Source organism: Hydra vulgaris, chromosome 12, assembly GCF_038396675.1.
Source record: "Hydra vulgaris chromosome 12, alternate assembly HydraT2T_AEP".
Taxonomy (NCBI): domain Eukaryota; kingdom Metazoa; phylum Cnidaria; class Hydrozoa; order Anthoathecata; family Hydridae; genus Hydra; species Hydra vulgaris.
In genome coordinates, this window is record NC_088931.1 from 13,805,001 (window position 1) to 13,832,587 (window position 27,587).

Consider the following 27,587-nt stretch of genomic DNA (forward strand, 5'->3'; position numbering starts at 1 on the left):
AAGAGCTAGTGTCTTTTGTGTTATCTACTAAAATTCATTCTCATGTTACTCGTCATTCAATTAAGTCTCATCCTTTTTCTGTGACTGTTCCTAAGTGTTCTAAAAACACCTATTTTTCTAGTTTTTTCCCTCAAACATCAGTTCTTTGGAATAAGCTTCCTTCATCTTGTTTTCCTGATTCATTTAAGTTGCAATCCTTTAAGTTGTCCATCAATCATTATCTTGCTCTACAATCTTCTTCTTTTCTCTTCCAGTAGCTTCCAACTTTAATTAATGGTTGCTTGCAGCCTTGTTGGAAGCGAAGATGTTTAAAAAATATATATATCAAATAATCTTATGAATTAGTATCAAAATATTTAATCATTAAAACTGAGAATTTGTTCTTCACAAATTTTAAAAACTTTTGGAGCTACTGCACATTATTTTAAAAAACAGGAGCTGCTTTTAACAAACAAGATGTGTATATTATCAGAAGTCTTTGAGAATGAAAATTTAACAATAGAATTACTTGCAACAACAAAATTTACTAAGTTTTTGAGTATAACAGCAAACAAGTCCTAAATAACTTCTTAAGAAAAACAATACATTTCAATAGCTGCAGTTTGAATAGATATGAAAATTTATACTACTAAAAGTATGATTGATTTAAGTACTTTTATATGGAAGTAAACCCCCTTTCCCTCTTCCTAAAAAAGAAGACAGTTAACATGCAACAGTTGCTATAAAGTAACATACAGGATAAAAAATCAACCTCTAAGATTTATAAACTAGTCAGCAAGTATAAGTGAGTACTTATTTTTATTGAGTATTTTTTATCAATCATAAACAGTAAAAATTATTCTAGAAGAAAAAGTTTAACAAAATTGTAGATGCTTTTCTTTCAGCTAGTAAAAAAAATTACAATGAAAACAGTTATGGCAATTATGATTTAAGTTCATTTTATCTATTTATTTATTCAAAATTTTTAAATTATAAAAAATATAATTTAAAAATTATCTGCATTTTTGAGAATTTTGTTGATAAATTGCTCTGCTATATATATTGTAGTTGAATAGAGTTACTATATATATTGCAGTTGAATAGAGTTACTATATATATTGCAGTTGAATAGAGTTACTATATATATTGCAGTTGAATAGAGTTACTGTATATATTGCAGTTGAATAGAGTTACTATATATATTGCAGTTGAATAGAGTTACTATATATATTGCAGTTAAATAGAGTTACTATATATATTGCCGTTGAATAGAGTTACTGCATTGTTTTTGTTGCATTAAACTTTACACAGCTTTTTCTGATTTTGTTGCCTAAAACTTTACATAACTGCTTGTGTAATTGTTGCATACAAATTTACATATCTACTTATGTAATTATTGCATAAAACTTTACATTACTACTTCTGTTTTTGTTGCTTTAAACTACTATTTTTGTTTTTGCTACATTAAAATATGACTACTTTTAAAGTAAAATTAAGTATTTTTAATTATATTTGTGTTAAAAAGTTATAAAAAAAAAATCAAACATTTATACTGAATTGTTTTAATTTATTGGGTTTTCTAACTTTGTTCCAGGCTGGTTTTATAGCTTTGCATTTAGCTGTTAACACAGGCAAGCACGATGTTTGCAGAGTACTACTTTCAACATACTCAAAAGAACAACTTTATGCTGCAACAAGTGACTATGGTGACACAGCTTTTCATTTAGCTGCACGAAAAAAAGACTTAATAATTTTAAAAATGTTAGTGGAAGCAGAAACAAATATCAATCAAGTTAATGTATGTTTATTTTTATTGTTTACTGGTGTTTTTATTTTTTTACTATTATAAAAGTAGGTTATTGTTTACTACTAATGGTTGGTCTGCACTTTTTGACTGGCCACAAATTACCCATATGATTAATAATTGATACAGATAAAGTTTATTTAGACCTATATAAATCTCATTTTAAATTTTGGAATGTTAATCATTTGAAATTATTCAACTTTATTGATCACAGAAATTATTTGAGAAATGAGAAAGAAAAATGACTAATAAAAGAAAAGAAAGATAATTTATACAAACCGTTTTCTTTGTTTGAGCCCTAAAATACTAAAATTTTCCTTAGCTTTATAAACTCTCATTTTATTATTTTAAATACAATACTTTGAGTTTCAACATTTGAAAATAAAAACTTACAAATTAAAAACAATAACTTGAAAATGTAGATAAAAATATGTTATTGGTTGTGATTAATTCTTATATATAAAATTAATTTTAGATTGAAGGGCAAACTGCTCTTCACATTGCAGCAGCTGAAGGTGATTTAGATTCGTTGGAATATTTAATAAATGTAAATGCTTTAGGAAACATCAAAGATAAGGTAAATAAATTTAAATTGTTTTGAACTCATATTAATTAAAATTTACAAATTTTATTGGTTTCAAAGAGAAAGTTTTGTTTAAAAAAAAATTCAACTTAAAAAAAAAGTAATTAAAATTGTTACAGTTAAGAAGTAACATGTTTCTTCTTACAACAGATTTTTCTTTTTACAACAGATGTTTCCTTTTACAACAGATGTTTCCTCTTACAACAGATGTTTCTTCTTTCAACAGTTGTTTCTTCTTTCACCATATGTTTCTACATACAACATATGTATTTAATTTTAACAAGTAATATCACTGTAATGATCACTTGATACAAAAATGTAAACAAATTGAAACCAGTTTCAGTTGCATTCTATCATGCATCTTTTGTAAATGTGTTTCAGTTTTGCTAGCATATTTTTATGCAATTTATTTGTTTGTTTTGCAGTTTTATTATAAGCAGTTATTCGTTTATTTTGTGTGCAGTTTTTATATAATTAATTAGAACATATTGATTATGGCTGAAATATACTTCACCTTCTTTTATCACCAAACGAAGGTGAAGTATATGCACTCATTGCAATCAAAATATTTGCAATCAAATCAATCAAAATATTTGCAATCACATGCAATCAAAATATTTTATAATTTTGCAAACCCCAAAATATCTTGAAGAATGAAGTTTTCTAAGGCTAGCAGATAACAAGAAGAAAATTGAGCTTATTGATAAATCAAATCCAAAATGAATAGCGGAAAAATGAATAAATGTAGTGGAAAAGATATAGTAGAAAGCCTATTTTTGCTCTAAGATCATAAATGTGTTTCAAGAAAGTTTGCAAAAACTGATTTGCTATAACAAAATTATTTAAATTGCAGCACAAAAACACTAACATAAATGTTTCTGAGTGCACTGTTTGAAGACAAATATAGATTTAGATTTTTAACTGGTTAGCCTCCCCCTCCCCATTAGGCCTAAGTTAACAACTGCGGTGAAAGCAAAGCATGTGAAGTGGGCCAAACAGTGTTGTAATAAAGATCTTACATATTAATAGAGATTGGTATATTGGTATTATTTAATAGTTTCGTAAGAAATAAAGATCCACCTTCACAGAGTTTAAGGTGTTTATTTGTTTTTTGTTTTTGATCTGCTTCAGCAATAAAGTGAAAATTGAATTTTAAAATTTTGCAATATGAAGCTCTGTTTGTGAATTGTTGTTGTGATAAAAGACTGTGCCATTCAAACTATTAAGCACCATACAAAATGATAGTCTGGTCAGTCATCAGCAGTAAACGTACTGGATGTCAAGATGTGGTAAAAGGTAAACAAAGCAAGATCAGTAAAAAGAAGTTTTCAAAAGTTGAAATAACAGATTGAGGCTATATAATTCTATTTAGTGGATCTGAAATCTTTTCTGCATTATGAACAAATGTATGTAACAATTCATTTGAAATAATCAATTTATTTGAAATGTAACAAATGTAAATGTACAGTTTGATAAAAAAAAAATTTTATTTTTATTTCAAGGAAAGTTTTTGGAAAATGCAAAATTATGTTCTGAAATATCTTGAAATTTTTTTTTTTTTAAATCTAGAAAAATTAAAATTCAAAAAACTGTTAATATTTTTTAAAGAAATTTTTTACTATAGTATTGTAGACTCTGCCAGAGCAAATAAGCGTAAAAGATTTATATGATGATCCAAGCCGGTCACTTGTCAGAGTAGCTTTTTTCAAAAGCTGTTTAGTTTAATAGCTTTTTTTTTTTTTTAACATCTTTGCTTTCAACAAGGATGCAAGCAACCACTATTAGACTTGGAAGTTGCTGGAATAGAAAAAATAAAGTTTGTAGAGCAAGATAACAATTGACAAACGGCTTAAAAGATTGCAAATTATATGTATTAGGAAAGCAAGATGAAGAAAGAAACACCAAAGAACTGATGTTCGAGGAAAAAAACTAGATGAAAAAGAACTTTTGGAGCATTTAGGAACAGTCACAGAAAAAGGATGAGACTTAATTGAATGACGAGTAACAGGAGAATGAATTTTAGTAGATGACACAAGAGACACTAGCTCTTTAGAGCAGTGCCCATTATAGTATTTACAAAAAAGAGAAGCAACATTATGATGATGTGATAATAGTTGGAGGTTGGCTGTAAGAGCAGGTCCAACTTTTTTGCACCTTATCTAAAAGAGAAAGGGCATCATTAGAAGATCCGCCCCAGATATGGCAACAGTATTTCATACAAAGCCGGATTTGAGATTTATAGAGATAGAGAATAGAATCCAGAGGAAGAAAGTGTTGAGCTCAATAAAGAGATGCAACCATAGCAGATGCTTATTTTGCAATGGGTTTGATGTATGGTTTCCAAGAAATATTGGAAGTAAGAGTTAATCCTAAAAGATGAAGGTTAGATGACTCATCCAGTACATTACCATTCATAAATATAGGAAGATCTAGATAATTGGGATAACAATTGGCTGAAAAAAATTGAGTTTTATAAAAGTTAAAGTTCACCAGCCACTGTGAGCCCCATGCTGTAGCAGAAGTGAGATCCTTTTCAAGCTCAAATGCCCCCTCCAAGCAATCAGAGAGTGTTTGCTTCTTATCAAAGCAAGAACAAATGGTAGTATTATCAGCAACCTTTGCCACCTTAGATGTGAGAATATCTGGAGAATCATTAATGTAAATTAAAAAAAGTATAGGACCAAGGATTGAACCTTGAGGTACCCCTGAAGTTAAAGAATATGAAGAAGAGTGTTGTCCATCTAGGACAACTTTTATACTACAATTAGAAAGGAAGGATTCAATAATCTTAAAAATGTTATCAGATACACCATAAGAAGAAAGCTTATGGAGAAGACCAGCATGCTTAACTTTATCAAAAGCTTTAGAAATGTCAAGAGCGATAGCCTTAACCTCTCCATCTCTATCTAATGTACAATAAAACCTATTGGGTATTGTTGTTAGCAAATCAGCTGTGGAATTAGAAGATTGAAATCCACATTGATGATCAGAAAGTAAGTTATTAGATTCAAGATGAGAGATTAAGTGTTTATTAATTAAAGATTCAAAAACCTTGCTTATGATAGGAAGAAGACTAATGGGACAGTAGTTATATGAATCAGATTGCTCTCCAGAATTTTTGAAAATAGGGATAACAAATGCCGCTTTCCAGCAGACTGGAAAACAAGGCTCTAATAAGCACTTGTTAAATAGTTTTGAAAGTTTAGACAACAGCTCTGGAGAACACTTCTGCAAGATTATAACAGGTATTTTGTCCGGACCACAAGCTGTAAATGAGTCTAAGCAGGAAATCAGTTTAGATACAGAAGCTGGAGTGATACAAATGTCAAGCAACAGATCAACTTGTTTGTTGGCAATATCAGGTAGAATGTAACTGGTGGAATCAAGAGATGATATTGATAAAATGTTCTTAGCAAACAATTTATTAAAACAAGAAAAGAAAAGTCAAAGAGAAAATGTATAAATCAAAATAATAATAATGATAAATATTGATGCTTCATTGTAGTAAAGAATCTACATTAATATTTTAAATTTAATTATTTATTAAAGTTAATTATTAAATTATTTATTAGAATTTTTTAAAGAGATGTTGAAATATTGATTATAAGTTCTTAGCAAACAATTCAGCTTAGTCTTTAGGTGAGGTGACAAAGTCTGAACCATACAAGAGATGTGGAATAACAGATTTGCCTTTATCATTAATACTATTAAAGATTCTCCAGAAGTCATGAGAGCCTAATTTTTGTGATGAAATACGAGATTTCATGATATGAGAACAGTGGGCTTTGGCATTAGACAAAACCTTTTTACAATGGTTTCTAGCAGTAATAATATCTTTTTTCTGGAGAACTGTTTTGCTGATAGATATGGAAGTAACGGTTTCAATTGGAAATGGCAGGAGCACAATGTGAGTAAAACCATGGAGAAGAGTGAGGCTTGACCTGGAATCTTCAAGAGGAAATAAAAGATTCCATGCCAACCTGAATCCACGAAGTTATGTAAGAAGCACATTTGTCAGCAAGAAGAACTTTGCAAAAGATAAGACTCAACAGGAGAAAATTTACTTCGAAGACCACGAATATTAGTGAATGATAGGTTTAGAGAACTTGGTGATGATACTACCACAGAATTCGAGAAACCTGACTACCAGTTAGCCTCAGAACCATAAACTGAGTTTTAGAGCTGTACCCTTATTAAGAGATAATATAATGAGTTGCTTAGTCATAAAAACAGAGACACAAACAAAAACCATGCATTGAGTCAAGAATATCCAGCATTCAACATTCTAAATTGGAAACAATGTATTAAAAATACATCTGCGCTAGCCTAATAGATGAAGAAGGGGTGTGAGGCTGGTCAACAGATAGAATCTGTTTACCCCTTAAGCTGACACAAAAAAAGCTATTAGATTTTGCACAATATCTTTTGCGAGCAATCAGTTGTTGTGCAAGCCATTGGTTTAAACTGTTTTTTTCAATATTGCGAAGCTCATGTTAAGACACAATAAGTTTTATTTTTTTTAACACACACTAAATTTATTAATTTTAAAACTTAATAAAATGGTTTAATAATAAAAATTGTATTCTAAAATTATATAAACAAAAATGTTTTCAAATTTAAAAAAAGTTCAAATAAAAAAGTTCAAATGTGACAGTTGTAGTTTATCAAAAATTTTAGCTAATATAATTTTTTTAAAATTACTCAACACTATTTTACATAGATTATTATATTTATAATATAAACAAAAATAATAATATGTTTAATATCTTACATTACTGTTTTTATTTTAATTAATTTAAAGTTGTTTAAGTTGATTTATTATTTATAATTCAAATAGATCAAAATATGTTTAATTTCAAAATTTTAATTTCCTTTTTCAGTTGCTATTATTGACAAATAACTATATAGAATAAAAAACAAAAAAATTTATTTTAATTTTTTTATTTATTAAGTATAAAAAATAACAGGAGCATGAGAATAGCATTTCTTTACTGGCTAAGGCCAGTAAAGAAAGAGTTGAGAAGCAAAACAGTAGACTTGAAAAATTGTAGGTTGTATGAGTCAATAAAACATAAAGATGGGAAAAAGTTCTAAAGCGTAAAAGTGCAGCAAAAATAATTACACAAATAAAAAATTGAAAAAAAACACACAATAAAACAGTAAAAGAATGAGTCTTTGCTGAATAACCGGTCAATTGATCAAGAACGAATTTTGGTTAATGGAGTATGTATTGAAGTATATATTGAAGTATATATTGACGTATATATATGGAATATATATTGAAGTATATATATGGAGTATATATTGAAGTATATATTGAAGTATGTATTGAAGTATATATTGAAGTATATATTGAAGTATATATTGAAGTATATATTGAAGTATATATTGAAGTATATGTTGAAGTATATGTTGAAGTATATATTGAAGTATGTATTGAAGTATATATTGAAGTATATATTGAAGTATATATTGAATTATATATTGAAGTATATACTACTGCGATCAAAAAGTAAGGTGAATTTTTTTATAAAATGAAAAATCTTTATTTATTCTTCCAAATCTGTATCGTCCCCCTCAAAATAATCCCCCCCGGCCCCAATGCACTTTTGCCAACGTTTTTTCCAGTCTTCGAAGCATGCCGAAAAGTCCTCGGTAGGGATAGCCTTCAATGCGCGTGCCGATTCACGTTGGATCTCTTCAATGGACTCAAAACGATTTCCCTGGAGTGGTCTCTTGAGCTTTGGGAACAGCCAGAAGTCACACGGTGCTAAGTCGGGCGAATACGGTGGTTGTGGAGCAACATGGGTAGAGTTTTTGGCAAAAAACTCACGAAGAACCAGTGCTGTGTGCGAAGGCGCATTATCGTGGTGCAAAATCCAAGAGTTATTGGCCCATAATTCCGGTCTCTTTTTGCGAATAGCTTCACGCAAACGTCGCATAACACTTAAATAATATTCCTTGTTGACAGTTTGGCCAGTTGGAAGGAATTCGTAGTGCACGACACCACAATAATCAAAGAAAACAGTCAACATGACCTTGATTTTTGAGCGACTTTGACGTGGTTGCTTCGGTCTCGGCTCGCCTTTTTCACGGTATTCACTCGATTGGTCGGTTGTTTCAGGGTCGTATGCGTAGACCCAAGTCTCATTGCCAGTAATAATTTGTTTGTAGACGTCTTGATAATCAGAAAGCATTGCTTCACACGTTTTAACGCGACGCTCTTTTTCAAAGAAATTGAGAAATTTCGGCACCAAATGTGATTTGAGTCTTCTGAGGCCCAAATGATCCTTCAAAATCGCTTGCACCGACCCAAATGATATTCCAACCATGTCAACAAGGTCTCGAATGGTTAACCGACGATTTGCAAGCACTAATTCTTTGATTTTGTTGATGTGGCAATCATCAATCGAAGTCGATGGTCGTCCGGAGCGTTCCAAGTCATCAACACGTTCTCGGCCTTCTTTGAAGTCTTTGTACCACTTGTAAACATTTTTTTGAGACATGGTCTCTTCACCGAAGGCCTTTTGCAACATTCGATACATTTCAGCAGCAGAAATATCATTCCGCAAACAAAATTTAATAGCACTTCTTTGCTCAACAAAATTAGACATCGTGAAAATCGCCGAATGCACTTTTGGTACTTCAGAAACAAGCAGAAACAAAAAAAAATAATTATGAGTTTGACATGTAATTGGGCGCAAATGTTAATGACATTCCTACCAACTTAAAAATAAAAAAGATTGGACGATTCGAATAAGGCGGGAAGTTTAAATTAAAAATTCACCTTACTTTTTGATCACAGTAGTATTGAAGTATATATTGAAGTATATATTAAAGTATATATTGAAGTATATATTGAAGTATATATTGAAGTATATATTGAAGTATATATTGAAGTATATATTGAAGTATATATTGAAGTATATATTGAAGTATATATTGAAGTATATATTGAAGTATATATTGAAGTATATATTGAAGTATATATTGAAGTATATATTGAAGTATATATTGAAGTATATATATGGAGTATATATTGAAGTATATATTGAAGTATATATTGAAGTATATATTGAAATATATATATGGAGTATATATTGAAGTATATATTGAAGTATATGGAGTATATATTGAAGTATATATTGAAGTATATATATGGAGTATATATTGAAGTATATATTGAAGTATATATTGAAGTATATATATGGAGTATGTATTGAAGTATATAATGGAGTAATGAAGTATATATTGAGGTCGCTGCTCAAAGCTCCTGTGAGCAGCAACCATGTAAATGTAGAAATGAAAAAGAGATGCAACCTTACAATGATGGGAGAAAGCTAAAGCTTGGCAGATAAAGTAGGTCTAACTCATTTAAAATGTGATATTGGACCTTGTCTAGAAGTGAAAGAGCATCATTAGAAGAACTAGCCCAAATATGACAACAGTACTCCATACAGGGGCGAATAAAAGATTTGTACAGGTAGAGAATGAAATCAGTTAGCTAATGGCAAGCATGATAATAAGTTGCATCTCTTTCTCTTTTCTACAAATACTATCATGGTTGCTGCTCAAAGAAGCTATCATCTCTAGTTCCATCAACCAAAACTCATTATTGTTTGATTCCTCATTCAGCAAAGTCTCATTCGTTTACTATATCTGTTCCTGCATACTCTAAAAAATTTTATTCATTTAGTTTTTTTCTCGCACTTTAACCCTTTGGAACACTCTCCCTCTTCATATTTTCCTGACTCATACAACCTACAACTTTTCAAATCTTCTGTAAATCATTTCCTCACTCTTTAATTATATTCTCTTTTTTTAAAGTCCCAACTTAATAGTGGTTGCTTGCAGCTTTTTTGTGAAAAAAAAATGTTATCATAAAACACACTGTCACACACAAGTACATATTCAAACATAATGTATGATTTTTTTACATGTTTATGCATTAATGTAAAAGACATACATAAATAAGATGATATGTATAGAATGATAAAATGCATGCATAATCATATACCACATCAAAAAATTAACATAAATATCATGAAGAGTTTATATTGTGTTATATATATATATATATATATATATATATATATATATATATATATATATATATATATATATATATAATATATAATATAATATGTGTATATATATATACAAATATTATACAAATATTATATATGTATATACATACATACATTTATACATGCTTATATATATATACATACATAGTAAATATTTAAAAATTTTAATGTGAACTAGCTGTATGTTAAACTAATAATACATTAGAATACTAATGTAATATTGAAAATCAAATACTAATGTAAAATTAATTTAGTATATTTTATGTTATATATATAATATAAACACTTTAAAATTTATCTCCATTATACTTATAACTTATAGGTAAGTAGTATTTTCCTATAAGTTATGTATATGAAAGTTGTATTAGCATATTTAATGCATTTAAAATATAATGGAAATCAGTTTTGCAGTGCTTATGCAGTATATATTTTCTAACATAACACAAAATAAACAGTATAAACTAAATTTACAGATAAATTATGCTACTTCCGAAAAATAGATATGTCTGTACCAACTAAGAACCACAGCTCTTATTTAGTTAAATGAGTAGCTATTAATAAGACTATTTGAGATCTCAGAGTTTAGGCTAGGTCTATAGTTTTGCCTATCATATAGTGACAAACAAATCAGTTTACCATTTTTAAGTAATAAAACAGATCAAAATATATCACATAGCCTACCTGAAAAAATATGACGTCAAATGTGTCTCCATGTTGTTTGAAAAAACTAAGATGACTACTTTCCGTATAAAATATTTCCTAAACTTGATAAAAAACAAATTTCTTGATAATCAAGATTGATAGAAACATATATAATAGCTGAAATAAAAAATAATACGTTAATGAAACATGTTGAGGAAAGTTATATCATTCAGTTAGATAAATATCTCACTAAATAAGTAAATGCAATAAAGAGGAACCAAAATTTGGATCTTAATAAGACCCAGTCATTATACAGGCACTTTGCCCTGTATATCTTTTTTTTGGCATGTAGATATATGTATATATATTTAAATATGTATATATATATATGTACATATGTATGTATATATATGTATATATGTATTTGAATGTTAAAGAAAAGCATTCAATGCAAATTTTTTATCAGTTATATACATTTTGTTTGAGATTGTTATTTCAATTTTTACATAGAGAAATCATACACCACTACATATTGCTACAGAAATAGGTAACATGGAAATTATTGAAATGCTTGTTGAGAAATATACAATGGATTTAAATCAACGTTCAAAGGTAATATTTAAGTATGTAAAAATACTTTTACTTGAGTTAAAACCTATTATAATTCCACTAAATTATACATAAGTTTAATATAAAAATATACTTAAAAAAAATAGAGTTGTGTTAGACAATGCAGTTGGTATTTTAGTTTGTAAATCAAGTTTGAAGTCTAAATAAAAATACTTGTATATCATAGTCTTGTATAATCAAATAAGAATATTGTTTTAAAGACATCTTGAATGAATGTTTATACAAAATTGTTTTAAAAATTACTTCTTTTTATAAAGAAATTCAAAATATATTATTTATTTATTATTCAACTATATTATTTATTTATTAGTTATATTTTAAGACCACTAGACTAGATCTCATCATCAAAGTAAAATCATCATCAGACTAAAAAACTAAATATTTTTATAAAATTTGTGAAAATAAAACATTGTATTGACTTTTTTTACAACATCAAAAGTTGATTCCTGACAGGAAATGGAGTAATTCTGGTGTATCAATGGTTTTAGAAACCAATGATGCGTTTTCTTCAGATCAAAATTGATGTCATTACAATGTTTTTTTAAATGTTTTTTAAATGCTTTTTGTAAAAATATTTCATTTTACAGTCTAATGATGAAACCGTCTAGTGGTCTTAAAATATTACTAGTAGATAATATAGTTGTTTTGAATGTCTCCATAAAAATATGTGTATATCATAGATAATCAAATCAAAATTTCAATTTATTAGAGTTATAGTAGTTTAGGATTATTGTTTTTATTCTTCTTATGGCAGGACATATTATTTATAATCTGATATTGTTATAATCTTTTATTCATAAAGATTCAGTTTAAGACTCTTCTATAATCATATTGTTTACAATGAGAAAAATAATCCTGGATTTATAATCTTGTTAAAGTAGAATTTTTTCTTTTCAAAAAAAAACAAAACAGAAAATTATCAAGTGAATGTATGGTGTTGTTGCTCTCAAAAACAAATAATAAGCTAAAGCTTGGAAGATTTTTGTATAATTTGGCAATAAAAATATTGCAAAAGAAATTTTACAAAAAGCCTTGTTATATACTATATATATATATGATATTATATGTTTTTGGATATACAGAAAATGTTTTTTCTGATGCTTTAAGTTTTAAATGTTAAATTTAAAATCTTTAACATAAAGTGATGTTAAATGCCAAGCCCCAGTCCCAGTCCCTAACTGGATTAACTTAACATGATTCTAACAATTTTTGATGCAAACTAAGTAAATGCTATGTAGTTTTCTGTTTATTAAGAAATTTTTATTTATTTGTTGATATTATGTTATTGAAATAAAAAACTTTTGGTAGGATGGAAGTACTTTGGTTCATTTGGCAGCAAAGTCTGGACATCCTCATATATTATTTTATTTTATTCAGAAAGGAGTTGCTGTTAGAACTCCAAATTGTGTAAGATTACTAAATGTCTAGTTGTGTAATAAATATATATAAATGTATTAAATGTTTGCTATTGATTTGACCTGTAGCTATAGAAGATGTGAAACTTTTATCAAATCAATCAAATGAATATAAATTTAGTAAAAGTTTAAAAGAACAAGAACAATAAAATAAAAACATTAGTAAGTTTAACACAAGAGTTTTTTTAATTTTGTTTTAGGAAGGAGCTGAAGCTCTACATGAAGCATGCAAGCAAGGGCATGTGGTTGTTGCACAAAAACTGATTGAGTGTGGTGCAAAAATAGAAAAATACACTAAAGTTAATAATTAAATATTTTAGCATTAAAAAATGAAAGTTTGTACTGTGGTTTATTTAAGTTTTTAAGTTTATATTGTATTACTTATCAAAAAAGTATATCAAAAATGCAAACTTTAAATTAACAATTTAGTTATTGATTTTTATCTTGTCTTAAGTTAAAATCATTTAATTAGTTGTGAAAACATTAAATTTAGATGTTTTTTTAAAATATCACAAAAATAATTACTTTGTATACTTTTTTGGTAGACTTGTTTTAATAAAGTGTCTGCTCAAATTGAAACCCTCAGCTGATGTATGTACACTCTGTTATAACAATGGCTCAAATGATTTATGCACACTCCATTATACCTATGGTTGTATCAGTTGATACATGTACACTCTGCTGCACCTATGGCTATAACAGTTTGTATGTGTATAGTTCACTGTGTCTATGGCTACATTATCTATCAGTTGATCTATACACACTTATCATATAATATTAAAGATAATTCATTAAAATCTTTCAAAATTCATAAAAAGTTATTTTTTTAGTCTTTTAAAATTCATATAATGGTTTTGATATTTAGGTGACAATTACAAGTCGCTTTAATGTCAAAGTAACAAAAATGTCATTATAAAATAATGAGATTTTTTACTATTTTAAGTCTCGCTAAATAAATATAAATATATGTGTGTGCATGTTACTGGCGATTTTGTGCTGAAGTACATGTGTGTGCATGATACTGGTGATTTTGTGCTGAAATATATGTGTGTGCATGATACTGGTGATTTTGTGCTGAAATACATGTGTGTGCATGAAATGTTACTGGTGATTTTGTGCTGAAATATATGTGTGTGCATGTTACTGGTGATTTTGTGCTGAAATATATGTGTGTGCATGAAATGTTACTGGTGATTTTGTGCTGAAATATATGTGTGTGCATGAAATGTTACTGGTGATTTTGTGCTGAAATATCTATGTGTGCATGAAATGTTACTGGTGATTTTGTGCTGAAATAGCCAAGGTTTGAGCAGTATCTATATATAAATGAGATCTTATACTATAAAAAGTATTAATTTTTTTATTATTTTTTTTTAATAAGTATGTTTGAATTAATATTTTAAAATTTTCGCTGTGCAAAATATTTTAGCCTAAATAGGTAACTTAAATATGCAGTAGTAAATGTATATAGTTTGTTTATTACAACTAACCGAGTTTATGTTGTTAAATATTTTTTATAGGATAATTACACTCCCCTGCACATTGCCGTTCGTTTTGGAAAATACGATGTGGCACAAATTCTTATTGGAGCTGGTGCTAATGTTAATGCTCTTGGAGGACCTGTAATGAATTCTAAATATATATATTTTTGATATTATTTTAATATCTGTTTAAAACTATTTTTATTTACATGATAATTGCCAATTAACATCTTAAAAAAGTTTCATACAATTCCACCAAGTGTATGTTATTAGGATTTGTTGTTTAAATAATGTTTATGTTAAAATAATATTTGTTAAAAATAATAATAATTTTAAAAGTTTTTTAATAAATGTTGTATAAGTTTTGATGATAATGCTGTAGAAATGTTGAAGAAATACTTAATTTAAAATCTGAGATTTAATAAACTAAAAATAATTGTGCAAATGGTACACCAAACCTTTTAAATTATATTTTTGCAATGATAAACACAAAATTAAATACAAATCTGTCACTTCTATACAGGATTACATAAAATCTGTTGCTGGAGCACAAGATTTCATAAAAATAAAAAGTTATAATGTAAAAATAAAAAGTTTTTAGATTTGCTTTTAGCTTTAATTTATGTTTTATCACCCAAAAATGTTAAATGTAGTTTTTTTTATTAAAAACAGTCAATTTTAATGTTATTTTAATGTTATTTATCTTGGCATCAATGTATTCTATTACAATCACATTTATATAAGATTAAAAATATATCTGATGCATTTAACTATTATGTTTAAAACAACCAAGAACTTTTCTGTTGGAAATAAATAAAGTTTTCACATAAATTTAGAATTACAAATTTACAATTATATACAGGGCAAGTTTAGAATTTTTGGCACTTGAATTAGGAAAATAAAATTTTTAAATTTTGAATTTACCTAGAAGCTTCCAGGCAAGTTCTAAATTTTTTAAGTTCAAGCTTATGTCATATATGAATGTTTTACTCAAAATTGCTCTGATTAAAGCCTGGGAATGAAAACTATACCCATAACAGGTGTTCTATAAACCTTAGGAAAATCTTCTACAATGTTATTAACAAAGGTTAGTTAGTATTCAATCTCTAAAACATGGGTTTAATTTTGTTACCTCACCCAAGTATAAGGCAGAACTATTTGTAAAGCACTTTTCCTCTAATTCAATTCCTTCTAATTCCTTCTAATGAACAGGTTAATCCATTGTTAGACATTATTTTTATGTCGGCTTTTATTGCTAAAGTTATTTCTTTCTTAAGCTCATCTAATGCTTGTTCTTCACACAACATTACTGTCATAGTCTTGCAAAATATTACAAAATATTCGCCAGAATTCTCCTATTACTCAAAAAACTATTTAATAAGATTTAATTAGCTGAGTCTTGTTTTCCTGCCTGCTAGAAAATGGAATCTGTGGTTCAGTCCAATCAGTCTTCTCTCTAGTATTTGCGAGGTCTTATATTATTGTTTATATTAAATATAAACAGATATATTATTAGTAAAGTCTTTGAGTTTTTAAATAACAAATTTCTAATATTTCATTTTGAATCTAACAACTTTTTGACATTATATAGAATTGAGCTGACTGAGTTATATTCCCAGAGTAGAGCTAACTGTTATGATTATTTGTTTATTATACTCTTTATCATGCTTATCATTTTTTTATTCTTGATTCTATTCTCTAATCTCTTATTTGTCCCTGTATGAAATACTGTTGTCATATTTGGGCTGGTTTGTTTAAAGATTCCCAATTTTTTCTTGATAAAGTCCAAATATGTATTTTAATTTTAGTTGGACCTGCTCTTTCTGCAAAACTTGAGCCACTATCCCATTGTCACAAGGTTGTATCCCATTGTCTCAAGGTTGTATCTACCTTCTTTTCTACAAATACTATCATGGTTGGTTTCCTATCACTTGTTGTTCAGCAAAGTCATATCTCATTACTATGTTTGTCCCTTCATGCTCTAAAAACTTTTATTTATCTAGTTTTTTTCCTTCCATATGAAAGCTTTGGAACTCATTTATTTGGAGAATATATTTTACATCTTCTGTCAACCCCTTTCTTTCTCTTTTACAATATTTTTTTGTTCCCTGGTAATTCCCAACATATATAATGATTGCTTGCAGCCTTGTTGAGAGTGAACTAGTTTTAAAAAAAAATAATTAGTAACTGAAATTTATTCATCATTATATCATAGTTGAATTTTGAAATTTAAAAATTTTTTTCTTTTTTTTTTGTACATATTTTTGGATATTTTATTAACATTAGACAATATTATATTTACTATTATATTTCTGGATACTATTGTTACAGTAGCTTTAAAGAATCATGACTTTTTCAGAGGTTTTTTTTAAGTAAGTCAAAAGGATTTGAAATGATATTTTTACTGTTTTTAAATTTTTATTATTAAAATAAAAAAGAATAAAAAAATTTATGTTCACAATCATTCCTTAAAATCACTGTTCATCATGAACAGAAGCATTTTGATTGCAGTAATTAAGCCAAGATATACGATTGTGGGAAGAGTATTTTCAGTGTGCGATAACTTCCTTCCTTTCTTCCTATTTAAGTCGTTAGATGTATGTATACTCCACTGTGACTACTTCTAAATCAGTCTATTTATGTTCGCATTGATGCACTTATTTTATGAAACTTTGAAAAATAAAAATAGATAATAAAATAACCATAAATAAACAACAATAATAATTAAAAAATATAAAACTACTTAAAAATTAAACATTAAAGTTAAAAAAAACATTTTACCTGAGGAGGGTATGAACTCACTACCCTATCAGCAGCACCTCGATTGAAGATCATTTTTACATCTATAGAAATTTGCTTCTATATCAATGTTATGTAAACATTACATGTAGTAATTGCAAATAATTTTAAATGTATTATAGGTTATATTTAAAATTATTTGTGTATATATATATATATATATATATATATATATATATATATATATATATATATATATATATGCATATGAATGTATGTATATTATAAATATTTATATATATATATCTACACTATACATATGTAAATATATATATATGTATATTATAAATATATATATATATATATATATATATATATATATATATATATGTATATATATAAATATATATGTATATAAATAAATATATATATATATATATATATATATATATATATATATATATATAAATATAAATATATATCTATATATATATATATCTGTATATAGACACACACACACACAACAATAATAATAGTTAAAAAATATCCTAAATGACTTTAATTTTAATTTTTAGAAAGATTAAAAAAAATATTTTTTAGAAAAATGAAAGTTCGCTGCATTTTGCTGCAAAACTAACGAGGTATTCTGAAAAACTAACTGAGCTCTTATCAAGAAGTGGAGCCAACATAGATATTATAAACTCAGTATGTTTCTTTTACTTTTCAGTATATAATATTAATTTTGAGTTAGTTTATTTATGGCATTTGTCAAAAAATTGTTTGTAATGTTTTTTTAACTTTCCATTGTTATAAGAAAAAATAATTTGTAGGTTTGTTTTTTTCAAGACATTTGTCAAAAATTTGTATAATTACCTTGTTTGTTGAGTTTTTTTATTTAATTTTTATAGTTACCTTATTTTTTATAAATACCATAATGTATTTAACATTATTTATGATTTACAAGAAATCTTTATTTTGTTTTTTGTGTAAACTCATAGTCAGTAGTTTTACAGCAATATCTTTAAATAAAAATAATTTTTTTTGTTTTGTTTTCTTTTCACAAATGTACTTTAAGGGTTGAAAACAAACTAACAAGAAGAGTTATTTTTAGATGGTTTTTAAACCTTCGTTTTTAAATTCACACATTGTGGTGAATTTGAATTAACATTTGATCATAACACATTTTAAATAATTATTAAGTTTCTTGATCTTTGGAAAACTAGTTTTTACCAAATAGTTTTAATATAACTTGCTATTTACATAAAAATAATTCAAACTAAATTTAAAACAAATTGTTCAAAGAGTAGTGTGTTACTCTGATAGTGCTATTATTATATAGTGCTATACTGCTGACCAGATATCAAGTCTAAACTAATAATACAGAATACAACTAATGTAACACATATACTAATAAAATCAATGCACCTGGCAATCTTATACTTGCTATTTTTTAATGAATTGATTTTTGGTGTAATAAGAACTTAATTTGCAATTTAAGTCTTAACTATTGCCATGCCTCTTCACTAATTTTTCAAATAATGACATGTTATTTTGTGAGTGTTAGTTAAAATATTATGTTTTTATTAAATTAGGATGGGGATACACCTTTACATGCTGCTGTTCGTGCAAGAAATTATCCAGTTATAAAAATTCTTCTTGAAGAAGGAGCATCTGTTGTTATTAAGAATTCAGTGAGTTTGATTAAGATTCATTCTTGTATTAAAAACTTTTTCACGGTTAAGTTCTAAGTTGTATTTTTTTTTTATTGGCTGGCGAAACACCCATCCACTTATTTTTATTTTTTTTATAGGCTGGCGAAACACCCATCCACTTATCTATTTTGAGTATGTCAGTTTCTGGTTTGTTAGTTTTAATTGATGAAATGAAGAGATTTATGGCTGAAGATGACTTTCGATTGTATATTAATAGCAAAAATAAGGTTATATTTTTTCAATATAAAAATAGTTTTAATTTTATTTTATATTGCTTTTAAAAAGCAAGAAGAAAGCTTACCTATGAAAATAATAACTTTTTTAGCACGGAGAAACTGCTCTTCATTACTGTGCACGAATCCCACCTAAAAATGAAAATCAAGCCATTTACAATGATCTTATCAAGTTATTATTAGATAATAATGCAGAATCAAATATTCCTACATTGGAGGTAATAAAATTTTTATAAATATCATATATGTGGGTGTATATATATATATATATATATATATATATATATATATATATATATATATATATATATATATATATCCACCCACATATATGATACAAATTTTGTTGTTTGTTTATTTATTTACATTAATATCTAACCAGTTAAACTCACAATTTATTGTTTATGTTAAAAACTTTTGTATTTACTAACTTTTGAACAATAAATTAGCGTTCAATGTATTTTTCTGATAAACATTTATTCCCATGCATGGAAATAAATGCTTATCAGAAAAATTGATTGATTTTATTGTTGTAATCTTTTTGAAGGAATCTATTTTTAAGGTATTAATCTCATGCATGAGATTAATTAATACCTAAAAAATAGATTCCTACAAAAACATTACAAAAATAAAATATAAAATCAGCTGATTCATTTTCCTAATGATTGTTATTGGTTATTACAATACAGTATAATATTCAAAAAAATACCAATACAATAAAAAATAAAAAAATTAAAATTTTTATTTTTTTAATTAGTTTAATAAAATGGTAAACAAATTGACTCCAATGGCTAATGGAATAATCTGGATAATTTATGAATGTCTTTGAACAAAGGTTAATAATCAATTTACAAGTCAACCAAATTTAAAAACTTGATCAAAAAATATCAGTGATTGAAAAAGATATAAAATCAACTCCAGTCTTACAGATTACCCCAGACTCACCATCTTGGAGTAAGGTTGTTAAAAACAAACCAAGCATATCTCAACAAATAGGACAAGTCTTAGTTGAGCTTGAACAAGTGGCAAAACGTGAAAAAATTATTCTTATATTTGGTGCTCCTGAACCAGCTATCCCAGCTTGTGATAACAATCCAACATCCCTAGTACTATCATGTGTCTCTAAACATGAAAAAATCTTTAAACAGCCACCTGATTCTAATCGAACTTACAAAAATCAACAAAAAAATATGCCCTATCCAACGCCCTTATGCTTGCTAATCACGAAATCTTCAAAAAATACACGGTAAGCTCTGACTTGTCTCCTGCTTAAAGATAACTAGAGTACCACCTATATAAGGATTGAAATGCCTGCAATGCAAAACTTCGTTCTGAAAACCCTGAAGCACCCTTTCACAGGGGCATCTGCTGTGGAACAGTTGTTAAGATTCGCAGTGCCTTTAACCCATGCTCCACCTCACCCAAGTAACTTAACACTCCTTACAAAGTAGCTATCAGCCATATTTACAACAAACTTACATTCACTCTGTAATAAAGTAGATACCCTAAATCAACTCCTTGCCAACTCTAACATTGATATTGTGTGTTTGACTGAAACATGATTAAATTGTAATGCCAAAAACATTATCCTTTCACACATAAATGAGAACTTCAATTTTGCTAGCTCAGAGCGACTAGATTGAATTGGAGGAGGCACACATACTTTTTGATAAAAGATTCTCAAAGATAATTTAACATATTGATCTACCTATTACCACATCATACAAACCTATTCATTACAACAATCTTACCATTGTCCAAACATTTCCAAAACACTATTACCATGTGGACGCTCATCATGTTTGATAATTTGTGCATATATCCCAGTCTCGTCAGTAACTGCATAGCAAGAAACATCTTTCCAACTTGCACAACTCATTGAACCAGCAACCAGTTGTTGTACTACCAACAACAAACCCCTAATTTTTCTTACCAGTGATCTAAATAGATGTTCTACAGATTTTCTCTTGTTTGCATTAATTAATTAGTCTAACCTCAAGCCCAACTTGAAAAACTAGCAATCTTGGATATAATACTTAGTTACGCACTTAAATGTTACGCTTCTCAAACTCTCCCTGGACTAGGTAACTCTGATCACCTTGTTGTTTTATGTCACCCATCATTTTATCTATATAAAACACACCTACCCCCTTCACGTAAAATTACCTACCACTCTGGTAAAATAGGAGATCCAGAAGCATTAATTAAATGCACTGAACTCAAAAACTTAGTTGGGTTGCATCATGATATCCAAATCACATGCATCAATTTCTACAATACAATATTAGCTGCTCAAGATTCGTGCCAACCACTAAAAACTTAAACACTTATTAACCCCAAATCTTGGATGACCCCTTATATTCAAAGCTTAATAAAATGATGTCAAAAATATTTCAAAGTTGGTTCATATATTGAATGAAGGAAGATAGCTGCAAAGATAAATAAACTAATCATCAAAAGAGAAAAATATTTTATAACAAATGCTACATATCAGGCAACATTGATTTTTGGAAAGAAGCAAAACAATGTAATAAGTCTGTAAATAAACCATCAATTTCTGAAAATCTAACTAATAAACTAAACAATCATTATCATAATGTTTGGGAAGATAAAAATGTTTATGAGATCCTAATCTTTATTAACATGAATGCAGATCAACCCGCAAATCCCATCTTTACTTACAAATTGTAAGTAAATTGGAGACAGAATATCAGGGCCTGGTGATCCAGACTTTAGTTTGCTTAGTTGGGTTAAAATGTTATTGTAAGTTACAATAATATTTTAACCCAACTAAGCAAACTAAAGTCTGGATCACCAGGCCCTGATAATCTGTCTCCAATTCTAATTAAATCAAATGTCAATATTCACAATCTTCTTTGATTTCTCAAAAGCTTTTAATATGGTTGATTGCAACAAATTGTTGTTAAAGAGTAAAAACAATTAAGCATATTTTTAATACATTTAATAAATTAAATAAAAATATTAAAGAATTATAAAATGAATAAAAGATAACCCAGAAAAAATAAAACCATAAAAGTGTTTTTATTTTAATTTTAATACATGTTTTATTTTTGTTTCACTACAAAGAAGCTTTAATACACTTCCAAATGAAAATGTATTAAAGCTGGACACATTCCAGGTAGCTGGACACATTCCAGGTCCTGCATTCTTGGACCTATTTTATTTATATTATTCATACATGGTATGAATGATTTTTTTACCACCAGAGATAAACCTACAAAAATACACCAACGATAACTTACATCATCTATAACAAAGATGCAAAAAACCTCAATCAATCTATTGTGGATGGCGTAGCAAACTGGGCTACTGTTAATAGCATGAAACTCGATCATATAAAGTGCAAAACAATATCAATAGAGAGTCGTCACCTTAATCAAGTTGAAATTCCATCGCCAATTCTTTTAAACTCTAAACTCGAATCAATTGATTGCTACAAGTACCTTGGAATCCTAATAAACAAAAATACTAACTGGGATGATCAATGGATAAAAGTTCATAACTCTTTTAAGTCTTACTAAAATGCCTTATATATAAAGATTGGTTACACTCAGTTAAACTTACTTCAAATTTATTGATCCTGTGCACTTTCTGCGTACATAAAATCTCACATTCTGTACAGCACCCCTATACTCTCGTCTTGCAGTATTGCAGCAAAAAAAAAACTACAACTATTCCACAAACAATCAGTCAAAGTTATTGAGATTAATGGAATAAACTCACATCAATTTATTATCTGTCACAATATCGGTTGATAAAAAAATATAAAATTACTTAAAAAAAAACAATGCATGCAATAACCACAAGCAGATCTCAAACCACATGCAATAATCTCAAACCACAAGCAGAAACCCTGACAAATTATTATATAAAACCATTACTGCTAACACTACACTGTATCAAAAAATGTTTGTTCAGAAATAATTATTTATGCTTTGAGATGGTATCGAAAACCTATACCTTTGTAAAAGACATTAGCGGTACATCTCACACTTATCATTTTTAACTTAAGAGAATTATACTCCAGGTACATTATGAAGAAAAAATTGTAAAATTCATTTATATGCAATGTAATTTTAAATAAATACTTATAAAATAAAATGAATCTATATATATATATATATATATATATATATATATATATATATATATATATATATATATATATATATATATATATATATATATATATATATATATATATATATATATATATATATATATATATATATAACTTTAATGTCATCAAGGCGAACACTCCATAGCATTTTTTGTATATAATTTTTGTCGTTACTTTTTTGTTGTTGTTACATCTGATGATCGCTATTGCGTGAAACTTTTAGTTATGTAATTGAAATATATATTAATAATTATTTAGTTTTCACTATATTATTTGTTCTACTAATTATATAACACGCTGTATTGAGCATTTTTACTGGAAATATCAACACAATTCCTACTATATATATATATATATATATATATATATATATATATATATATATATATATATATATATATATATATATATATATATATATGTATATATATATGTATATATATATGTATATATATATGTATATATATATATATATATATATATATATATATATATATATATATATATATATATATATATGAATGTATATATATATGTATGTATATATATATATATTTATATATATATATATATATATATATATATATATATATATATGTATATATATATGTATATATATATATATATGTATATACAGCCCTATAAACACCTTTTAAACAATTAAACACATTTTATTATTAAAAAACATTAATATAGTTGTTTAATGATGTGTCTACTCCTATAATTTTTTACAGTTTTATTCTATAATTTTTTTACTGTTATCTTTGATTTCGTTGTTTTAAAACCTGAACCACTGCTTCTATCATACTTCTTTTGTTTGTAATTTCATTGTTCATATCCACTGTTTGCATATATCCCATAAATTTTCAATTGGATGAAGATTAGGAAAATTTCCTTGCCAATCCAATAATCTTACAGTTATTTGTTGGAAGTATTTTATCATTTTCTTAAACCAATGGCAAGGTGCAGAAACAACCCTTTACCTCTAGAATCCATATTTTTCAATTTCAGGTTTTGCTTTTTGTCTAGTAATTATTTATATTTTTTGGAGTTCATTATCAAAAACATTGTGAATGTTTTAATTAAAAAAAAAAAAATTAAAACATACTAAATAATTTTTTTTTTTTTTTACTGTTTACATACATTGATTTCTCTGGTCTTCTGAACTAATTTCATATATCTATATATATCCGGTCTTCTAAAATAATTATAAATATATATATATATATATATATATATATATATATATATATATATATATATATATATATATATATATATATATATATATATGGCCATTTTTCTTATGTATTTGACCATGAACTGATTCTCTTTTTTTTTGCATTTAATGTTTAGTCAGGTAATTTTTTAACTCAACAAAATAAAATCTAAACAAATTACTTAGATTTTGTTAACCTAGTTAGATCAAAAATATATATAAGTTACATTATAAATTACATTACCATTTTGTGGTATATTTAGTCTGTACGCGTAATAAGACATTAAAATATTGATAACAGCATTTTCAGTATATCTTTTTGTAATAAATTGTTTACTCAAAATAAAAAGTTAAAATACTGATTACAAAATGTTTAACAGATCTTTCTTTGATTGGCACACAGGCATCAGCATCTATGAGCCATTGTAGCTCTTATGAACCCATCTCTTCTCTCAACCCCATACACCAACATTGAAGCCCTGATGACCTCTTTCACAATGCATTCAATAGATTGATCATGAATAGAAAGTTTGGTACAATCATTGGATTAATAATAAATTTATAATATCATCTTTTATTAAACAACATGTAAGAACTAGTTTACTGATCTCCTCTGTTTCCCAATTGATTAAATCTATTAGACTATTTGATTCAGTGTTTATTGCTGGTGTTCTTCTATTTCTGCATTTTCTGTCTATGATGTTCTTATTTTTTCCTAGATAATATTTCTTCTGCACTGCAAATCTCCTTTCTACTTTATCTAAACTACAGAGCATTGTCTAAAGAATATATTCACTGTGTACATTCCAGGCAGAGAATCAGATATGCGATAATACGATACCCTTCACAAACTTGTTCTGTTTCTTTACCCAAGCTAGTTTGTTGTGTTGGTTTGACAAGGTTCTAACTAATATGCGAGTAGTTTTGAGTAAATCAATGTTAAAAATTGTTATGCTCCTACCATCAAAAATTATTAAAATCCATCGATAATATTTTTTACTCATGATAACATAAGCATTTGCTTATGTCAATGTTAATATGTTAATAGTAATACTTATTACTATTTTTTATTAAAAAATGTTTCACTCTTCATAGAAAAATGAATACCCCAAAATGCAGTTAGAACCTTGTCATAGTGAAATAATTATTCTCACTAGGACAAGGTTCTAACTGCTGTTATAAACATAGGTATATAAAGGTAGTTAGAAACGGTCACTATGACAACTAACTGCTGTTGTAACGGTAGTTAGAAACATGTTAGTTACTTTGACTGAAGACTTTGACTGTGACTTAAGCAGTTAGTTACTTTAAATTTTGTAACTGAAACAAAAATATAATAAAAAGCTAATTTTTATAAATTACATTATTGTTTCAGTCACAAAACAAAGTTACAAAGTTTTGTTTACTCTTTTTTTTTTGTACATTATTTTGTACATTTTTAAACCATTACATTAAGTACAACCCTTTGTTTTTCATGTTTATTTTATAGATAAAGAAGAACTCGATAGTAATCTTTTTTTAAAGTCTGCAAGTTCCTTTGAACAACTTTAAATCTTTGGTTTTACATTCAAAACAGTGGAAGTTGAGGGACTTGTTGATGCATTCTTTCTGTTAGGTTTTTCATTGAACTTGACATTCACACAGTTCATAGGTTCATTGCAATCATGGCTAGATTTAAAATGTATAATGTGAGATGTTTGAGTAAATTTTAGAACAGCAACGTTAGAAAAAGGAACTGACTTAAACAGCTTCGCTGTTACTGAATAATCCTTGAAGTCATGTGGTTTCATTTGAATGATATGATAAGGATTTTTTCTGTTAACTTGTTTTAACATCCTTATCAATCCAATTGGACTATAAAAATCAGTTTTCCTCATGAGCTTTTAATTTCGCTATGGGCATGATCCACCTCTTGGACGCATTAATGATCTGGAAGGGAATATTTCATAGTGATTGAGTTTATGTTAGGATCGTCTTTTTAAAAATGTACCACAGCATTTGATAATATACTGTGCTGATTTTTATGGAACGCAGGAGTCACACCAAGTATTTAAGTCACTTACATTGTTTTCCTCTTTAAACTTCTCACAAAGGTCGCATCTATCCTTTTTGGAAATGTGAAAACCAAGATTGAATTCAGTGGAGAAAATATGGTAGTTCGTAGATTTTTTTACTGGCTCAATATTTTTATACATTTCTCTTTGTAAAGATTATACATTTTTAAAACATTAAGGTGTGACTCAAGGTATTCTCTATTGGTATTTACACGACAATGTGACTCAACTGTTGGAAAAGATTTTATGTGATCCTTAGCTGAGTTGACATCAATGTGTGTTGTACCTTTGTCTTTCATGATTTTACTTCGTAGATATCGTGCAGGAGTATTTGTTTTAACATCTTTGGCGTTGTGAGCTGTGTAAACTGTCTTTTGTGAAATTGACAGTGTAGTTAGGTAAAATGTTTTGCAAACACTTAATTTAAGCCATAAAATAATACAAAATATTGTTTTGTTCAATTTCTGATATTTTCTTAGCACATTCGTACTTACAGTTTGCCAGACAAATTTATTTTGTTTGAATGATGTTATTCGGTCCTTGTTTTCCTCTTCGACTTGTATAATTTTTACCAGCTTGGTATGCCTTTTTTATTTTATTACATCCCCAGGTTTCAGGTTTAGATATCTGCTTTCGGAATTTTTTCTTAACGTTTTTTGAACATGATCCCTAGAAGAGTAATATTACTTAGTAGATAATAGTGTCTCTAGTATATTATTATATACTAATTGAATCATTCTTAAGTGGTTAAAAATGGTTCTCTTTGTATAAAATAGTAGATTTTAATGTCAAAATCACTTTTCAGATGAAATTTTTATGACAAAAACAAACCATAAATATAATTAAAAATATTTAAGATTTAGAGGAT

At 27.2% G+C, this 27,587-nt stretch overlaps 1 protein-coding gene across 4 annotated transcripts in view; it reads left to right on the forward strand.

Annotated features, from left to right (window-relative positions):
• The window catches only part of LOC101235555 (serine/threonine-protein phosphatase 6 regulatory ankyrin repeat subunit B), a 95,314-nt gene that overhangs the window by 26,268 nt on the left and 41,459 nt on the right, over window positions 1-27,587 (forward strand). For all 4 annotated transcript variants that reach the window (XM_065812260.1, XM_065812261.1, XM_065812262.1 and 1 more), the window contains exons 5-14: window positions 1,574-1,777; window positions 2,259-2,360; window positions 11,606-11,707; window positions 13,034-13,132; window positions 13,341-13,439; window positions 14,661-14,762; window positions 17,961-18,065; window positions 18,953-19,051; window positions 19,171-19,299; window positions 19,398-19,523. In XM_065812260.1, the coding sequence (XP_065668332.1) occupies window positions 1,574-1,777; window positions 2,259-2,360; window positions 11,606-11,707; window positions 13,034-13,132; window positions 13,341-13,439; window positions 14,661-14,762; window positions 17,961-18,065; window positions 18,953-19,051; window positions 19,171-19,299; window positions 19,398-19,523 (1,167 nt within the window). The remainder of the gene's footprint in view (window positions 1-1,573; window positions 1,778-2,258; window positions 2,361-11,605; window positions 11,708-13,033; window positions 13,133-13,340; window positions 13,440-14,660; window positions 14,763-17,960; window positions 18,066-18,952; window positions 19,052-19,170; window positions 19,300-19,397; window positions 19,524-27,587) is intronic.